The following is a 17,061-nucleotide window of genomic DNA, read 5'->3' on the forward strand; positions in this document are numbered from 1 at the left end:
GGAGTTTCTGACTGTAACATGCTGCCATTTACTGTTAGCTTAGCAGGGGCTAAAGGTTAGCATTAACGCTGAATGAATGAGCAGGAGGAAATGTGTTTAAGTGAAAAGTGTTTCTTTAAAGTGAGGTTTCATTATAAATTGGCTGTTTTTGTTTCCTTCCAGGTACAGAGTGATGTGTGCTAACAGCAGCAGCACCACCGTCGGTTCACTCTGCAGGAGAAGCTGACATGTAGAAACACAGGCTGGAGAAACAGACAAGTTTACAGCTGAGCCTGTTCAGTGGATGTAAATAAACATGTCACTCTGACCGGGTTCTGGTTCTGTCTGGGAAAAGTCTGGAATCTGGTTTCAGTCCTGGAAAAGAAGAAAAAATATGAGGACCACATTCCTCAATCCCTTTTTTCCATATTTTCTTCCTTTGAGGGGTGCGCTCCACCTCTATTCCTCCTCCTTTTCTTCTGTCCATCCGTCTTCCTTTCCCTACCGGGGCCGTCCTTACTTACTTCCTTCCATCTTTCTTTTCTTCCATTGTTTCCTTTCTTTTGTTCTACTTTAATACCTTTATTTTGTCCATCCTTTCTTCTTTTTCTGTCATTTTTCTTTCTCTTGTCTTTCTTTCAGTCCTTTTAATCGACTTCCCTTTCCTTCCTCCCTTTCTTTACATTTCCCTCGTTTTGTTTTACTGTCCTTCCTTCTTTGCTTTCTTTTGTCCTCCTTCCATTCCTTTTGTTCTACTACCCTCTACTTTCTTCTTTCGTCTGTCCTTATCTTCCTCCTTTTTGTTTCACCTTGTTTTCCTCCTTTTGTTCTACCTTTCTTTCTTTCCTCCTTGTCTTCTTTCCTCTGTCCTTTCCTTCCATCTGCCCTTCTTCTCCTTTTCTCCTGTCTTTCCTTCCTTGTCTGTTTCTTTCCAAAGAATTATAAATCAAATCCATTTGTTGATTTTTATTTGAATAAGGCTGTAAAACTGTGCTGTGTTGTGGGATGTAACAGTGATGTAACGTATCTGAGAAAGTAACACTGTGTAGGTTTGAGTGCGGATGACGGTGAGGAGAGGATCACCTCTTCTCTCATGCAGCTACATGCGAAGGGGTTCATATTCCACGCCTCCCGTGTTCACAGCACACAAACACACCCGTGCAACACGCAGACACATCCATCACGGTCTTTGTCTCTGCTTTCCATTCAGCTGTCGTCCCCGGTTTAACAGACGGGCAGAACGGGGCCTGAATAATTCTCCGTTGCTTCTCAACCCTGTGTGAATTCACACCAGAGAGCTCAGAAGCCTGTTGTCTAATGAAACTGGCATCAGGGCCCAGAGAGTGGTGTGAGTGTTGGAGACAGAGAGAGTGGGAGGGAGATAATGGAGAGAGAGGCAGGTGAAATTGTGATGGATGGAACGAAGGGGGGGGAGACTAATGAATTGAGTTAGAGTTCAGTTTTAGTTAGTGAGATGGTGCAAATATAGCCAGAGGGAAAGGAGTGAAGGCTGTGAAAGGACAACGGTGTGTTTTGCGGTAGTGGGGGTTTATGTTTTGAGTGTCGGTGTTGGACGAGGTTGACGCGATCGCTTCCCGAATAAATCCACCTCATTTTGGCCAATTAGTTCCACATAAGCACTTCCTGGCTTCCCTAAAGCGCCTTCTGATTAGTGCCGCTCCAGCGTCATGTGACGCAGGCCGTGTTGCACCAACGGCTTTCTGCACCTGACGTTTTTGGAAAGCAGCAGCTGTGAACATGGGCAGAGAAGCACCGCAACGCGAGATAAGGCCACGTTTAGGGCGAAGGGGAGGAGAGTACGGTGGATAACACCGTGACAAAAGGGAAGTGTTGGCGAGAGCCGAGCGCTCGAGAGTGTGAAACGTGTGGAAAACGTGCGTACAGATGGTAAGAGGAGAGTTTGGATGGAGCAATCAAAGGAAGATTAGAGAAAACACAGCCTGACATTGATGAATGAGAACAAACAGATGGTTAGGTAGGAGGAGGGGCTTATGGGAAGACGGAGTGAGTGATGGAGCGGAAAGGAGACGGAGAGAGGAATTCCTGTTTTACGTGCGATCTTAAGGTTGTTGGAAGACGCCAAGTTTGCAGGATTTCTCAAGGTTAGACAGCACATTGCTATTTTTAGAATCTAATCGAAATGCTTGGTATGTACAATAGACGTTCATTTCAACCAATTTCAACATAGAAATAATTCCCGGTCAATGTCTTGCAAAAGTACTTTAATGAGGATGTATCATTGCGTAAGAAAGTATTACAAAACTAGAAACTATCTAGAAATTGAGTAGTGTATGGATAGGGTCATGTATGATGGTATTTTGGTCAGCAACCTCCTTCCCTCAACAAACCTTTGAAGGTGGGTCCTCCAGCAAAATTGGCTCAAAGCACAAAACCTGGAAACCTCAGGAGTGACTTTGTAAGAATCACCTCAATGTCCTGGAGTGACGTAGCAGGAGTCTGAACCCAGTAACGTCCCTGACACCTGAAAGATCTGGAGACAATCTGGATTGGACCAAAATCTCTGCTGCAGTGAATCCAAATCTGGTCAAGAACTGCAGGAAATGTCCCACCTTTTTAATTATAAACAAAGTTTTCTTTTTCAAGTAACTTCTATTTTTCTGTTGGATCAAAAACGTATTTCATGTAATAAAACAAATTATTTAAAAATGAATACATTATACATTTCTTTAGATTCCATCTCACACAGTTGAGGTGAACCTCTCCATTCCACTCTGTCTTCCCTGGCTCTGTGTATCCAGAGATCACGTTTTCTCCCATTCGTCTCCACAAAATAGTTCAAACTCTGGTGCTGTGAACATCTGTTTTTAGGTCTTGCCACAGATTCTCACTGGGCTTTGATTTAAAAAGTTCAACATGGGAAAGGTGGTCTTCTTCCTTCCACATTTCCATGAAAGCCAGGTTTGTGGAGAGAACAAAAGGTTTTACGAGCCCTGCCGCACTCCTTTTACTTAAAGCCATAGTCCTCTAACTCCATATCTTCGTCACGGTTCTGATTTTTAAGCGTAGCTGCAGTTGAAAGCAACAGACTGGATGGAAACTGAGCGGGATTTTGTGCCGCAGAACAGGGGTATCTGCTCCATTAGCACCCAAAGCCAATCAGTCAAGAAGACAGCCAGGACATCCTGCCATTATCGCCGCCTGCCTGACTGCAGTGTATATTTAGAGATTTAGAGGCTTTGCTCCATGACGACGATAATGCTGCAGCGGCTGCATGAAGCTGGGAGCTCTGATTCTGAATGGAGTCATGGATAAGAAGGGATGGTGGAGAGGTTTGGGAAATCAAGTGTTGCATACAGTAGCAGAGAGGAAAGGATGGAGGACGTAACGGGCAATGCCTGCAGCTTTTACCATTGAAATGTAACAAATGCTGATCTGATAGGATCACTCTCGCTACGTTTTTATCACAAAACAATACCCGTCTCATCATGGGTCTGAGACCGGTATTCCAGGAGCCATATCGGCACAGATTGGTCTCATCATCCACAAGGAGAAAACCAAAATCCTTCTGATCAACGCCAGTTGCATCAACCCAATCACCCTAAATGGTAGTCCTCTGGAGGAAGAAGTACTGTCTTTCATTATCAACCAGCCAGGTGGAACACCTGCAGATGTCAAGACATCCGGCAAACCAGGAGTCGCCTTTGTTCAGCTCAAGAATGTCTGGGCATCCAGAGAGCTGACCCTGACCCCCAAGATCCAACTTTTCAACTCCCGTGTGACTTCAGTACCGCTGCATGAGGCTGAAATCTGGAGGATTTGTCTATTTGAAAGCTTCAAATAGACAAACCCAGACATTCCTGATTAGTCGTCTCAGTAGGATTCTGTACACTGGGTAGGACAACCTTTGCGATCCACCAACCACCAACAGCAAACAGACTCTCAGACAGAACCCCCATGGCAAGCAAAAGAGAGGCCGTCTAAGAAAAGCCTGGAGACAAAACCTCGAGGCAGACGTCAATATGATGGGACCTACTATAAAGATTAAACCAGAAAAGATATCTGTGGAGTTCTAATGACACTTTGTGCTCTGAAGACACATAATATCGCCTTTTTAATAATTAACATCAAATTTTAACAAGTTACAGAACTCTTTACATTCCCAAACTTTTTTTCTTTATTTTTGGCTTCTATTTCTTGTTTCAAAAGTTAAAATAAAGCACAACAGCCCACAAAGAGGAGGAGTACCCATGTTCAAAAATTGATACGTTCTTTCACCATTCTCTTTATCTTGGGGGAGGGAGTCGGTGTCACAGTTCTCATCTTGAAATGAAAGTGCATGTCAAAGAAACTTTGCTAGACATGTCTTCTCACTGTTTTATAGAGTACACCGTTTATGCAAGACCTTAAGTATGCCCATACTAAGACCATTTATCCGTGTAAAAAGGAACTCTTCATCACAGTAGCAGCTTAAAAATAAGTCTGGTAATAATTTCTTATATTGAGCATTTAAAGATTCTGGGTACAACGTTCCCAGATGGTATGTAGTGAAGATGTGTCTCTAGTTATTTTTCTTTTTAGCCTTTGTTCTTGCAGCTTTTCTGTTCCCGCCCCACCAGGTATCCACTCATCTCTCTTCACCTCCAGTCAGATGAAATGGATTAGCCCAAAGTCCATCAGTAAAATCAACCAATGGGCCGTCCCAGTCGATGGATATTTTCAGTAGACTTTTTCTTTTATTACATCATGAGATCCTCACATTTGACCAGTGGCAGGTGCCAATTTCCACCCCTGGCATTAGTGGTCCATGTCCTGTCCAGGTGTGACTGTCCAGGTGAACCTGACGTTGGGGTGTGTTTTGTCCAGGTAATTCCCAGCTCGGGGCGACCATCGTGGACGCCTTGGACACCCTGTACATCATGGGTCTACATGAAGAGTTCAAGGACGGCCAGGAGTGGATCGAGCAGAATCTGGACTTCAGTGTGGTGAGCAACAACCTTCCTTTTACTCTGCAAAATTGTCTTAGGAGCTTTTATTAAATTGGGGACTTCCTTTTTTGGGAGAATATATTCAGCCGTAGACTTTGCTTGTTACAGAAACACGAGCTGCTGTTTGGTTCAGAGGATTTTCGCCAAAGAAATGAAATCCCAAGTGTCTCCTTTCGTTTTGCCAATCTATTCAGTTACCTGCTGGCTGTGATGGAGCCGTGCCTGATTGACTTTAACTCATGCTAATTTGTTGGGTTTGCAACAAGCCATTTTGTGCAATTATCTGATAATATGCAGATGTTGCCAGGCTGTGATGGATGAAGCCTCTGTTTTCTCCCTTGTTAACACCCCACCGTCACCTCTGAGGTAATCTGCCCCACTTAGGGTAGAATCATTTCAATGACATGTCATGTTGTCATGAAGAACTGAAACAATAAGACGCATCACTTTGGGCTGCTTAACCATTAAGACAAATCTTAGTCATATTTATTTTTGATTAGGCTTTAAATCAGTATTGTAGGTATGCGAAATTTTCAGGGTTTGTCAATCCTCTCTCCGGCTCATCTGATTTATTTCCTGCTCCAGTTCTCCTTTTGTTACCAGATGTCTCCTTTTTTTTATGTTTCTCTTTTATAACTTTCTTTAACCTTTTATAGTTGCTTTTCTCTGCTGGAATGTTCTTTTTTTTGGGTGTAATGTTCACTCTGCCTACCGTTTCTCCTTCTCAGTAATACTAAATGTTAACAGTTTGATTTTTTTATTTCTTTTCCCTCCTCATCTGCTACGTCCGTCTCGTCTTTTTATTCTCCATCTGTTGGACTGTCAGTTTTTTCCCCCTCTACAAACAGCAGTCCTTCTTTGCATTGTGTTCTTTGTTCCTCCGCCCTACGGTCTGTCTTGTTCCTAAACTCATGTGTCTTTTTTATCTTCTCCTCCTGTCATGCAGTCTTTTCTAAGAGAACTTACAAATCTCACACTTTTTCACATTTTGGTCCATGAAAAGCATGTACTTTAATGCGTTTCTTTTTTATTTACGTATTTTTTGTTTTTTTAAAATTCAATTAAATTTCCTTTTGGAATCTGTTATTTTTTAATTTGAATTGATTTATTGCGATTTTAAGTTTTCAGATAGTTGTGAAGTTTTTTTTGAGTGGGGCAAAAATAAGCTTATTTTAGGGGAACATCGACATGAAAATTTGGACCAGTATAAATAGCCAATATTAATAACTGCTATGTACAGTTTTGCATGCATTTCCTTTTGACATTGTAAGATGACTTTCCTGTTGTGATTTCTTCACACAGTCCCACACTGGAAGTTGGACTCTGTGACTTATTCAGAGGTTTTATGTTGTTTTTGGTGCAGCGCCACCACAGGCGAGGAGGAAATGTGTTGTTGAAATTGTTTGGTTCTTCTGACACAGTGCCGTGTGAAAGCGAACCGTACCAACTGAAAAATGTTGCAATTTTAGTTCTCAATCGAACCCAGTCTACCCGACTATCAGGTGTGAAAAAACACTGTAATCCAGAGCAAGAAATCACATGTAGTTGGTAAACAGAGTCCACCTGTGTGGAAATAAATCTCATTTTAAATCACATGAATCTTTTTTTTGCTTCTTCCTGTGATTTTCTCGACTACCCCCTATCCGTCAACCACAATTTCACTGCCCACATTTGGTTATCTCTTCACCTCTCTCTGCCTCCGCTTCATCACTCCTTTTCTATCGACTGACTACCGAGCTTGTTAGTCTCCCTCCTGAGGCAGGGCAGGTAGGCAGAGGCGGCTCTACCAGCCTGACACTTGGAGGGCTAATTAACCTCCAGATCACTGTGGTCAAGCTGTGGAATAAAAAGAAGCCATGAATGGAAGGAGCAAGGTCAAGACATAGCCAAGGATGAGTTTTTTTTGTTTTTTTTAATGAGAAGATGTCAGTTTTGTGCTATGAGTCAACATTGATGAGGGTGGGTTTGACACAAACTCCAGCAGTTGGGTTTTAAAGGTCAAAGATGCTGTCTATTGGCCGTCAGAGAGAGAAAAGCCTTATGAGAGTTACTAAAAAGGAAGGAATAGAAATGTGTTGAAGGGAAAGACTTGTTTTTTCAGTCTTGGATTGGCAGTCAAATCGAAAGATCTATTAAAATTTAAAACTTGCTTCTGGAAACATCAGCACCCAGGTCGGTGGCAGCCCGACAGCAACAGGAGGACGCAAGTGGAGAGGGATGCAAACATTCTGGTGTGAAGCATTAAGAAGGCAGCAGAAGAGGAAGAGAGCCTCTTTGATTCTACAAGAGGGAGTGAAGAGGAGAGATTAGGGGATGGAGAGGGAGGAGAAGAGAGGGATGAGGCTTGAAGCTTAAGCTGGAGGAGGAGGGAGGCGTGTCACTGCGTTCATTAAGGACTCGGATTCATACCTGCATGCATTAGGCAGAGGAGAGTTGGGTGTTTCTCTCAGATGGTGCAGCATGATGGAAAGATTTGGGTTTATTAGGATGACATCACTCGACCTCTAGGCCTGTCAGGATAAAAGATTTTACTGGACCATAAATTGCCCCAGATATTACTGCAATAAATGATAATATTGTAGTTTTAAGACCTTTACTTTGAAGAAGTCTTTATGAATGTTTGACTGTTGTCATGAAGTGTCATTCAGTAAATAATGACACTTAATGCAAAGTTCCTCTAAAAGTTGCATTAAAAATGCCAACTTTGCATTAAATTATAATTTACAAAATCATGCAAAGTTGGCACTTTTAAAGCAACTTTTAGAGGAACTTTGCATTAAGTGTCATTATTTACTGAATGACACTTCATGACAACAGTCAAACATTCATAAAGACTCCTTCATGTTCATGACAGGTGTTATGTCATGTTTGTGACAGTGTCATGTCAGTCTTATGAAGACCCCTTCAAATAAAGTGTTACCCTTTATTTTTGTACAGAACAATCCACACTAAAACTAGAAGACATTTTAAATATTCAAAGTAAAGCACAGCAAACAAAAACAATAAATAAGGAAAACTACCCTTCAACAAAAGTATCAGCCATCAGAATGGAAATGATAAATTTCATTTTAATCTATTGTGTGATTAATTGCTTGTTGCGACAGAGCTACTTCCTGCTGCCGTGGTCCTTTGCTAATCAGGTTTGGATGGACAGCAGTCTGAACAGCCACAGAGGCCTGGCAGTGTAATCAGGAATGGCATCAGGTTGAGCTCTTGCATCACAGATCGTTTGAGCCCTAAAGGTTGCAGCTGTGTCCGGCCCGCATTAAAGAGCTCCAAGGCTGGCAGTTTGGATTTCCATTTAGGCAATTGAAAGCATCACTCCTAGTCTAGTTTAATTACTCTTCTGCGCCTGCACAAGAGGCACTGTAATTCTCCTGGCTTCTCCCTTCAGGGGGTCGCCACGGTAACTCCTCTGCCTCCATCTCTCTCTGCCGGCGTCCTCCTCTGTCACACCAACCGTCTGCATGAGCCGCCGTTCTTCTCAAACTTCCTCTCCAGTCTCTTTGACATGAACTTTTGCTCTGATGGACTCGTGTCCATTTTGCTCCCAGTGGGACTCTGAACATCTCCAGCTCTGTCTTTATGTTGGTGCCTTTCAGCAGGTCTCACCATCAACCTCTGACCTTCACTCCTTCAGCTCTGCTTCTTTGAAAAATCACCCTTGAAGTCGGGCTCTGTCCTGGCTTTACTCTCTCCATCCATCTCTCTTGTGTACCAACCAAACTTTTCCATTGGTTGGTTGGTCTTCTCCACCAACAGGACCTCTAGTCCTAGCAGCGTTCCCCTTCTTGATTCTACCGACTTTCATGCTTCTTCTTTTGTGTCTTTGTGACCTTAAACTGTTTAATCTTATTTTGGTCTCAGCCAGTGTTTCTCAAGTCCGTCCTCACGGACCTGCATGTTTTCTGTCTCACTTGCTGTAGAAGCCTTTTAATTTCTCACTTATTCAAGTCAGGTGTGTGGCAGAAGAGAAACACATAAAACATGCAGGGCAGTGGTCCCTCAGTTATCCACCTACTGTCTTCCACCTTCTTCATCAGTGCAGTCAAGTTTATTTGTATTGCACATTTCAGCAACAAGGCAGATCAATGTGCTCACATTGTGAAAATATCCTAAGCATCAATCATATAGTCAACGGTCGTGAACACTCGACAAAATCAGTAACATTTTGTCAAGTGCCATCAATAAAATCATCAGTACAGATCAGACATGTTGGTTAATGTTTCGTTTATTATGGTTTAAAGCAACTTTAAACAGGTTGGTTATTAGTGTTGATTTAAAGGGACTCGGTGTTTTGGGTGTTCTGCAGTTTTCTGGTAGTTTGTTCCAGATTTGTGGTGCAATGAAGCTGAATGCTGGTTCTGGTTCTGCTTTGCATCCCCAGAACCAGAAGACCTCAGAGGTCTGGAAGTTGAAACAACAGCAGCAGATCTTTAATGTATTTTGATGATTTTTAAACCAACAACATCATATTGTCTCATCACTAAATTTGAATTAGACCTGCTATTCACCCCGTCCACAAACCTTACAAATCATGATTGATTGAATAGCTGCCATGCTGGCAGTGAGCACAATGAGGACTGTCAGGTGTCCAGGTTGGACCCTGACACCGTAGCTCGACTTCACCTGATGGATGCGTCGGCAGGAGGTCTGCATCCACCTTCAGCCTCCAGGTTAATAGACTTGGTTAATAATCTCATCAATCACCCGTCTGAGGGTGAGGAGTTAGATCGGCCAAAGCAGTAGATCAGGAAAAATTATCTCTAGCTGTCGAGTCCACTCTTGCCAGTCCAGGAAGGGGGGAAAGACGTACGGTAAAGGAACCAAACTCGGGTCTCCTGCTCTAACCGTTTTGCCACTCGGCGCCCCTGAAATGAACTGTGATGGTTTGACGCATTTAAAGCTGTAATCTTTGACTCTGCTAAGCTTCGTGTCCCTGTCATTCCCCTTTCCGTTCGCAGCTTTTCGTTACCTGCGACAGACGATTGTCAGTGGGAAAAAAAATCCCCAGTCTGCTTGGTTTCCTTGCCACCTGGCTTGATAAGCTGCTGCTGAATTGAGTATTTTGGCTGAGACGCCTGGCTGACACATTCCTCAGTTGTCATCAAATCTGACCGAGCTTATGTCAGATTTAGTCTTCTAGTTATGAATGAGAGATATGGTACTTCCTGGACTTTTCAGGAACACTACAGAGCGAATTGACGGTGCATCTATAGAAGATTCAACCTGTTGGACACATCACTGCGTGTGTTCACCTTAAATAACCTCCAATTTCCTTTCATGTTCATCATTTACCACCTAAATATTCTGAAATAATCTTTTTTCATGAAATGAAGTAAAACTTACAGGTATCATATGACATATTAATTATGCCTTTGTATACTGTGCGAGCCAGTTTGCTATTTCAGTCTCTTCTTTCACATAAAAGCTTTTTTTTGTCTTTGCCGTATTTTTCTTTCTGCCCATTTCCTTGTCTATTTCTTTCTGTCTGTCTATCGTTGTATTTTTTTATTTTTGTCTCTTTCTATCTCTTTGATTATATGCAGTTCTGTCTTTTTTCTGTCTTTTATTTCCTTGGATCTGTCTTTGTTTTTCTTTCTTCGTCTTTGTGGAGGTAGATTTAAGAAGAGGTGGTGAGAAGATGCCTCTCATATCCCAGAATAGTCTTCTCTTTCCCCATTTTTCTGCCTCCCTACAATGTTTCCATGATTGGCAAACGGTTGGAGGTTCATTCATTAAGGACTCGGTCCTCACAAACTGCTGAGTAGTCCTAGTTTTGTTTTCTGGAGATGACACCACTTTGTGGGTTTTTATTTGTTATTTGGTTGTTGGGAGCAAATTCATTCCCTTGCTTATCTCTAGTGCGCCTGCAAGCCCACAGCTGGTGCGACTCCCCGCCTGCAGCAGGCTCCATGTAGGAGCAACCAACCGTGGTGCTGACGGAACGTCCCATGTTCTATCAGTTTGGATAGTTGGGGCGTAAGCTCTTCAATTAGAAGAGAGGGAGCAGGCATGCATTATCAATAACATCCCCACAGAGACAGACAAGTGTGAGCAGAACAGACTGAGCCACACGCCCAGACACACTGCAGCCACCATGTTTTTTTTTGCCTTTAGCAGAAATGTTGCAGACATTTGCTCTAAAACTTTCTCAACTTTCATGTGACCTACTCTTCCAACTAGAGCCACTTAGAGCTGAACTCACTTTGAGTTTATCATGTAAAAAAAAAAAAAAAAAAAACCCGTCGTCATTACGTTTAAAGGTCTATTAGAGGTTGTTCCACTCTTGAATGCATCTGTGGACAACACTGATTGAACTGAATAAGGAGACCTAACTTTAGATGTATAAAAAAGACATGGCATGTTGAATGTAGTCTCCATATTTCTGCATCATTCTTTGTAGTTTTTTACTCCATTTTAAATATTTGAATGAGTTAATTGACTTACAATTATTTGTCGATTTAATGGTTTGGTAGATTAAAATTAGTTCAAATTTTTTGATTAACTAAAAATTTCCGCTCTGATCCTATTTTAGTCTTGTAGTTTGGCCTCCGGACAGAAGAGGGTGCTGCTGGTCGTCCTTAAACAGAACCAGTTGGTACAGAAATAAAGATGGCGGGGCCGTACCAGAATGGGAAAGAGACTGTCCAAACAGAATTCGGTGTTGGATGCAAAATGCATTTTATGCAGCTGTGGTTAGAAATATAAACACGTAACAAACTACTTAAGTTATCAGCATTGATTCAGCCGGGCTGCTTAACAGAGCTATGACGGCATATTATAGCGATTGTTGACAGAAAAAAAAGAGAAACTTTCCGCTGAGAAATTCAGACATTTTGAGATTGATTTCAGGTATTTTCTAGGAAAAAGCTCGGAAATTTCTCTGATTCAAAAGTCAAACTTTTTATTTAAACTGAGAAACATTCCAAAAGTCAAAAGGTTTACACTTTTACACTTAATTTCAGATTTTTAGTTTTTTTCCATCTACAGTGACCCTAATACACTGTCATGCAGAGCAGCTTCAACTTCTCAACCAAAAATTTACTGATTTGCTATGAAGGCAAGGATATAAGAGAATTAAGTGGCTTGTACTTTTATAGTCCTTCTTTAACTTTGAATGTAAAGGAAAGTTAAAGCTGCATCTTTGGTGAAGGTGTCTGCGTTCTGCTCATTGAATGCAAGAAGAAGAAAAAGACCCAAATCTAGCAGAGCATCAAAGGCAAGAGGTCTCCTTTGTTTAGGGAGCGATTCTGATCTCTTCCAGTCAAAAGCCCAGAATCAGTCCTGCTTCAAACGGCTCACGGATCATGAGAATAGAGGGAGGTTGTTCAAAGGAAGAACGGGTGAACCGCTCCGTTCTGTGAGAGAACGGCAATCTACTGATAATGAAATGATTGAATATGAGATGGAGGTTAACAAGAAACTCCTTTTTTCACTAGATAAGTTTATTGTAAAGGTGTCTTAGCAGCTGTAGCGTCGAGCAGCCTATTACAAGTCCTGACATAAAAGGGCAGAAATCTCACAGTCAGTGAATATAGGACAAGAGAAGCTTCAGAAACCGCGTTAGGTAACAGGAAGTGACACTTATCGGTCTTTAAGCTGCATTCATGAACCCTAAGCGCCTATCTTCTGCGAGCAACTTTACATTTCAGTATGTGAAGATGAATTCCTTAAATCTTTGGAGGGATGCGTTCCAAAGCTGCAAAATGATGTGAAAACGTTGGACGACAATAGTTTTGCATGTTGCTATGACGATATTTGTTGCCATTGTGATGCTCCTGTCACTCACAGCGAGCTAAAGTGTTTACATGTTCGCCATGATTTTTCTGTATCTTCAGTTTGTTTCTCTCGTTTTCCCAGAATGCCGAGGTGTCTGTATTCGAGGTCAACATTCGGTTCATCGGGGGACTCTTGGCAGCGTACTACCTCTCTGGACAGGAAGTAAGTGTCTTACGCTTTTCACTGCGACTTTGGTTCAAATGTTATCGTCTTTGCATCTGTTAGAAATGTGATCAGTTCAAGTAAGTGGGTGAAAATGTCGGAGCTTGAGTGTTTTTTTTCTTTTTTCTACTTGCCTCTGAGATTTGAAAACAAAATTATAGGAGAAAACAGATTTATAGTGAAGTTTGTCCCACTAACGTTACTTGATAAATGCAATCTTTTTTTTTTTTTTCTTTTTTTTTTTGCCAAATCAATACTGAAATAAATGAGATTTTGCGTTCGTCCTCGTTAGTAGCATTGGAGAAATAATAAGAATCAGAAGAAATGTTTTCAGGTCGTCTCCCCAGACCTTGAATGACATTGAAGTTCATCTTGTTGCAGATTTTAAACCCACATTTGCTCTGAAAGAGACTGTCTACATGGGAAAAAACCAGGCAGGAAGTTACCTACAGAGTTATTGCAATTTTTATTTTTTCCCTCTAAAATGAATGTTTCTCCTTTTTTTCCCCACAAGAAAGAAAGAAACATACATCTAAATAAAACTATTTAGCTGTATTGTAAATGGTTGAGGATCAAACATCTAAAGCACCGATTATTTATTCACAAACGGAAACCTTTTCTGCTTTGGAAAAATCAAAAATTAAAAGTAGATATTGCATCTTTATCTTCTAAACTGGTTTAAATTTATGAAGATTGACATGAAAACAAGTATTCAGTCATTTATAGGCTCTGCAGCCTTTCACCAATCAACAGCTCGATTCCATTATGACTGCGCAGAACTTTGTCAAAAAAAAAGCACAATTTCGCAATTGCAATGTTTCCGTTATATAAGATACTTGATTAAAGTGACACCTGTATGTGATGAGTCGTTAGAAAAGCATACCACGCCATCATCCTCCATCCACTTCCTGTCGTCGTCTTCGTCTTTTCCGCCAGTAGTAACATCTGGTCGTTGATCATGTAACTTGTGATCCAGAAAAGTTAATGTTGTAATTTTGGAAAATATGCTAATTTCGATCCATCCGAATAGCCACTTTATCCTAGCGCAAAAACTTTTTATTGAAAAACATGTTTTCTTTTTTGAAATTGTCGTGTTTCCATTAGGCGAACTCGTTTTTGTAATTCCAGTTTGCGCAGGTATGCAGTGAAGGAAATGCCTTCACAGCAGGCATTTCCTGCCTACTGTGGCAGGTTAGAGTTTTTTGAACTGACAAACAAAAATTAGCCAATTCCCTGCAAACCAGATCCCCACACCTCCATCTCCTTCACTCAGTCAGCTCCGCCCTCTTCACCCAAACATTCATCATTGCCCACTAGAGTAATAACCGAAGCAGTGGGTGGTGGGAAAGGAAGGATATGAAGCGTGGGAGGTAAAGACAGTGATGGAGGGAGCAGAGGGGAGAGGTGCGCTGGGACTGTGAAGATGAGTGGAGGATGTTTGGAGGTGATTGTTACTGATAAAAAAAAATGAGGGAATGACAATGATGAATAGCTGAGGGACGATAAAAGCAGGAGGAACTGATTCTTCACTCTCAGTGGACACGTCCTTGAGCAAGGCACTTAGCCCTCCCAACTGGTGCAGTCGGCCTGCAGCAGAGAGACGGCTTCATCTCAGGGGAGTCGTTATGTACCCCTGTGTTAATAGTAAAAAAAAAAAACAGTAAGCAAATGTGAGCCAGATCAGCTAGCGACCCGGAAGCTGCCACTCCCCCCCTCCCTCTCCGCTGGGCTCCACACTCTCAGCGCTCCTGAAGTTGTGCAGCCCGACCTTGTTAAAGCAGTCCCCCGGCGCTGGGCCTCGTGTCCTCAGCGGTGGTAATAATCTGCCAGGCACCGCTCTAAGCATCCTTGGCAACACGTCCTTGGCAACACACTCTTCCCTGGAGAGCGTACCTACTCAGCCAGGTTACACACTGCCAGGTCAGGCTTCGAACTGAGTGAGAGGCTGTGCGCTCTGCTGCAGGAGGTGACGCAGCAGCTGATTGCATATGATAATTTAGCTCTGACCTACTGAAATAACATGTATTATGTAAGGTTTACGTTTTTGTGCTTTACATCATGTCGTTGTGTTGTTCTCGTATCAAAACCAGATCTGGAGTGTTGCCTATATTCATGAAATCCTTTAATCTCCATGGCAACCATTCAGCTGTTCAAAGCGCCTTGTTGGACCTAGTCCATCTTCAGGAACAAAGCTCCTCCTCAGCTTCAGTTTCCAAGCTTCTGCCTCACAGAGCAGCCCAACCTCATAAACTCCCTCAGTCTGCTCCTTCAGACTAGCCAGCAGCAATTAGCTTCCTGAGCTCAATATCGGAGATACTTCTTAGTGAAACGCTGGTAATGGATTGATAAAGGAGCCATGTTGTGACGACTTCCTGAAAGTGGAGTTTCAGAAAGAGCAGGAGTTTCTTAAAGAGACAGAGACCCAATTTCAAGGCGTTAAATTACAAAGTCAGATGTTTTTCAAATCATATTAGATTTTTTTAATGATGGTAACAATTACTTGTGCTATTAAATTGAACTATATGCATGGAAAATAAATAACACTGTCCCTTTAAGAACAGCAACTGTCAGTTGTCATCACTCTGGCCCGATAGTTTAATCCTGAGACTAAGTTGAACTCTCTGACTTTTGTAAACAAATACTTAAAAGAAAATACTAATATTTTCTTTTAATTATGACAATGGAATGTAGCATAATGACTTGATTATGCTATGAAATAACATTATGTATATGTAATCCATAATACAAGTGACTATTTGAGTTCTATTCGATGGACAAATGGTCACTACACAAGTTAAGAACCAACACAGAATTTAAAATCACTCCTTTTTTCTTCAAAAATTGTTGTTTGTTTTCAAATGAAATTTAGCGACATTTGTCGCTAGAGCCAGCCTGGTATGCAGAGGAAAATTGATCCATGCGCATTTTGAAGTACGACGTTCGAAAAGGTTGTTGGAAACGGCAAAATCCAAAACTACTTTCTCAGCTTTGCTGAGACGTTTTTACACTTGCTTGAGGTCATTTTTGGCTTTTCTGAAAACGACTGAATTCAGTAAAGAGGACATGGAAACACATTTTGCGAATAACTCTTAGTGTATTTAACATTCCCAAGAACTGGTTTGTCTGCGCCTTACCAGAGGCACCAAACTTGGACTATTTTAGAAATCCAGACCTTCAGTTCCGGGGGGATCACTTTAAATTTTTCTGGGATGTGTGTTCCATTCTAATGATCTAATTAACATTTTCTTTAAAATGTTTTGCAACATTTTAAAAGTTCACTCAAAATTCGCATGACAGTTGGATGGAAACATGGCTCATCTCTGCGAAACCTGTTTCAGCAAACTTTGCCTACTGATAAAAACATCTCACCTGGAGATCTGAGGTTGCAGTAAAATAAAATCCGTTTAAGTTTGAGGTGATGAAATGTGTCGGAGGTCGACGGGGTTGAGTCCTACTTTTTAAGGCCTCCTGTCAGTCTTTGACATCACAGCAGATCTTAAAGAGTCTAAAAACCAGAGGGAGCCGTGCTGTAGTGGGCGGATTTGGGCGAAGCGGCTGAACCGAGTCCGGCTCTGCGTTGGAGAGGCTTCTTGGCTCATTTAGAGTTTTGATGTTTCTCCCACACAAGCTCGTCTCTCCGTCTTCAGCCACCATCTGCAAATTTCCCCTTTGGCTTCTGCGCTGCGTTTCATCTGCAGCCGCTCATTATTAAATGTGAATAACATTTCGCAGGTTTTAGTCAGGTCTACCACACATTTCCAAAGCTGCCAGCGGCTACTCCAAAAAAACAAAATTTAATAAATAAATGCCCAAATGGTTGGCTCTAATCCTGCCATCAGGCAAACGGGAAGGTTGAGATGGTTTTATTTGTTTTAGAACAAATAGAGATCTGATGCAAAGCGGGGAAAACAAATTAGGGACGAGGAGAACAGAGACCGATTGGCTGTGGCAAAAGAAATACAGATGGGAGAAGAAAAGCGGCGTCATGTAGAGAGGAAGAGCAGGAGATCAGTATTCAGGAGGAAGTGGATCGGGTCTCGGAGAGATCTCGGAGCAGCAGTGATGGATTGTGTTTACTCCCGTGTCTCTCTAGCTTTTCTCCTTTGTCTCTGTGTTATTTTCCTCCACCGTCGCCACCATGTTTTTTCCCCCTACGGTCATGCTTCATTTT

The 17,061-nt window shown here is 41.9% G+C and overlaps 1 protein-coding gene across 2 annotated transcripts in view; it reads left to right on the forward strand.

Annotated features, from left to right (window-relative positions):
• The window catches only part of man1a2 (mannosidase, alpha, class 1A, member 2), a 110,649-nt gene that overhangs the window by 54,257 nt on the left and 39,331 nt on the right, over positions 1–17,061 (forward strand). For both annotated transcript variants that reach the window (XM_014996737.2, XM_014996736.2), the window contains exons 5-6: positions 4,825–4,943; positions 12,810–12,890. In XM_014996737.2, the coding sequence (XP_014852223.1) occupies positions 4,825–4,943; positions 12,810–12,890 (200 nt within the window). The remainder of the gene's footprint in view (positions 1–4,824; positions 4,944–12,809; positions 12,891–17,061) is intronic.

This window comes from Poecilia mexicana, unplaced genomic scaffold, assembly GCF_051168715.1.
Source record: "Poecilia mexicana isolate PSO_F unplaced genomic scaffold, ASM5116871v1 scaffold_2, whole genome shotgun sequence".
Lineage (NCBI taxonomy): Eukaryota > Metazoa > Chordata > Actinopteri > Cyprinodontiformes > Poeciliidae > Poecilia > Poecilia mexicana.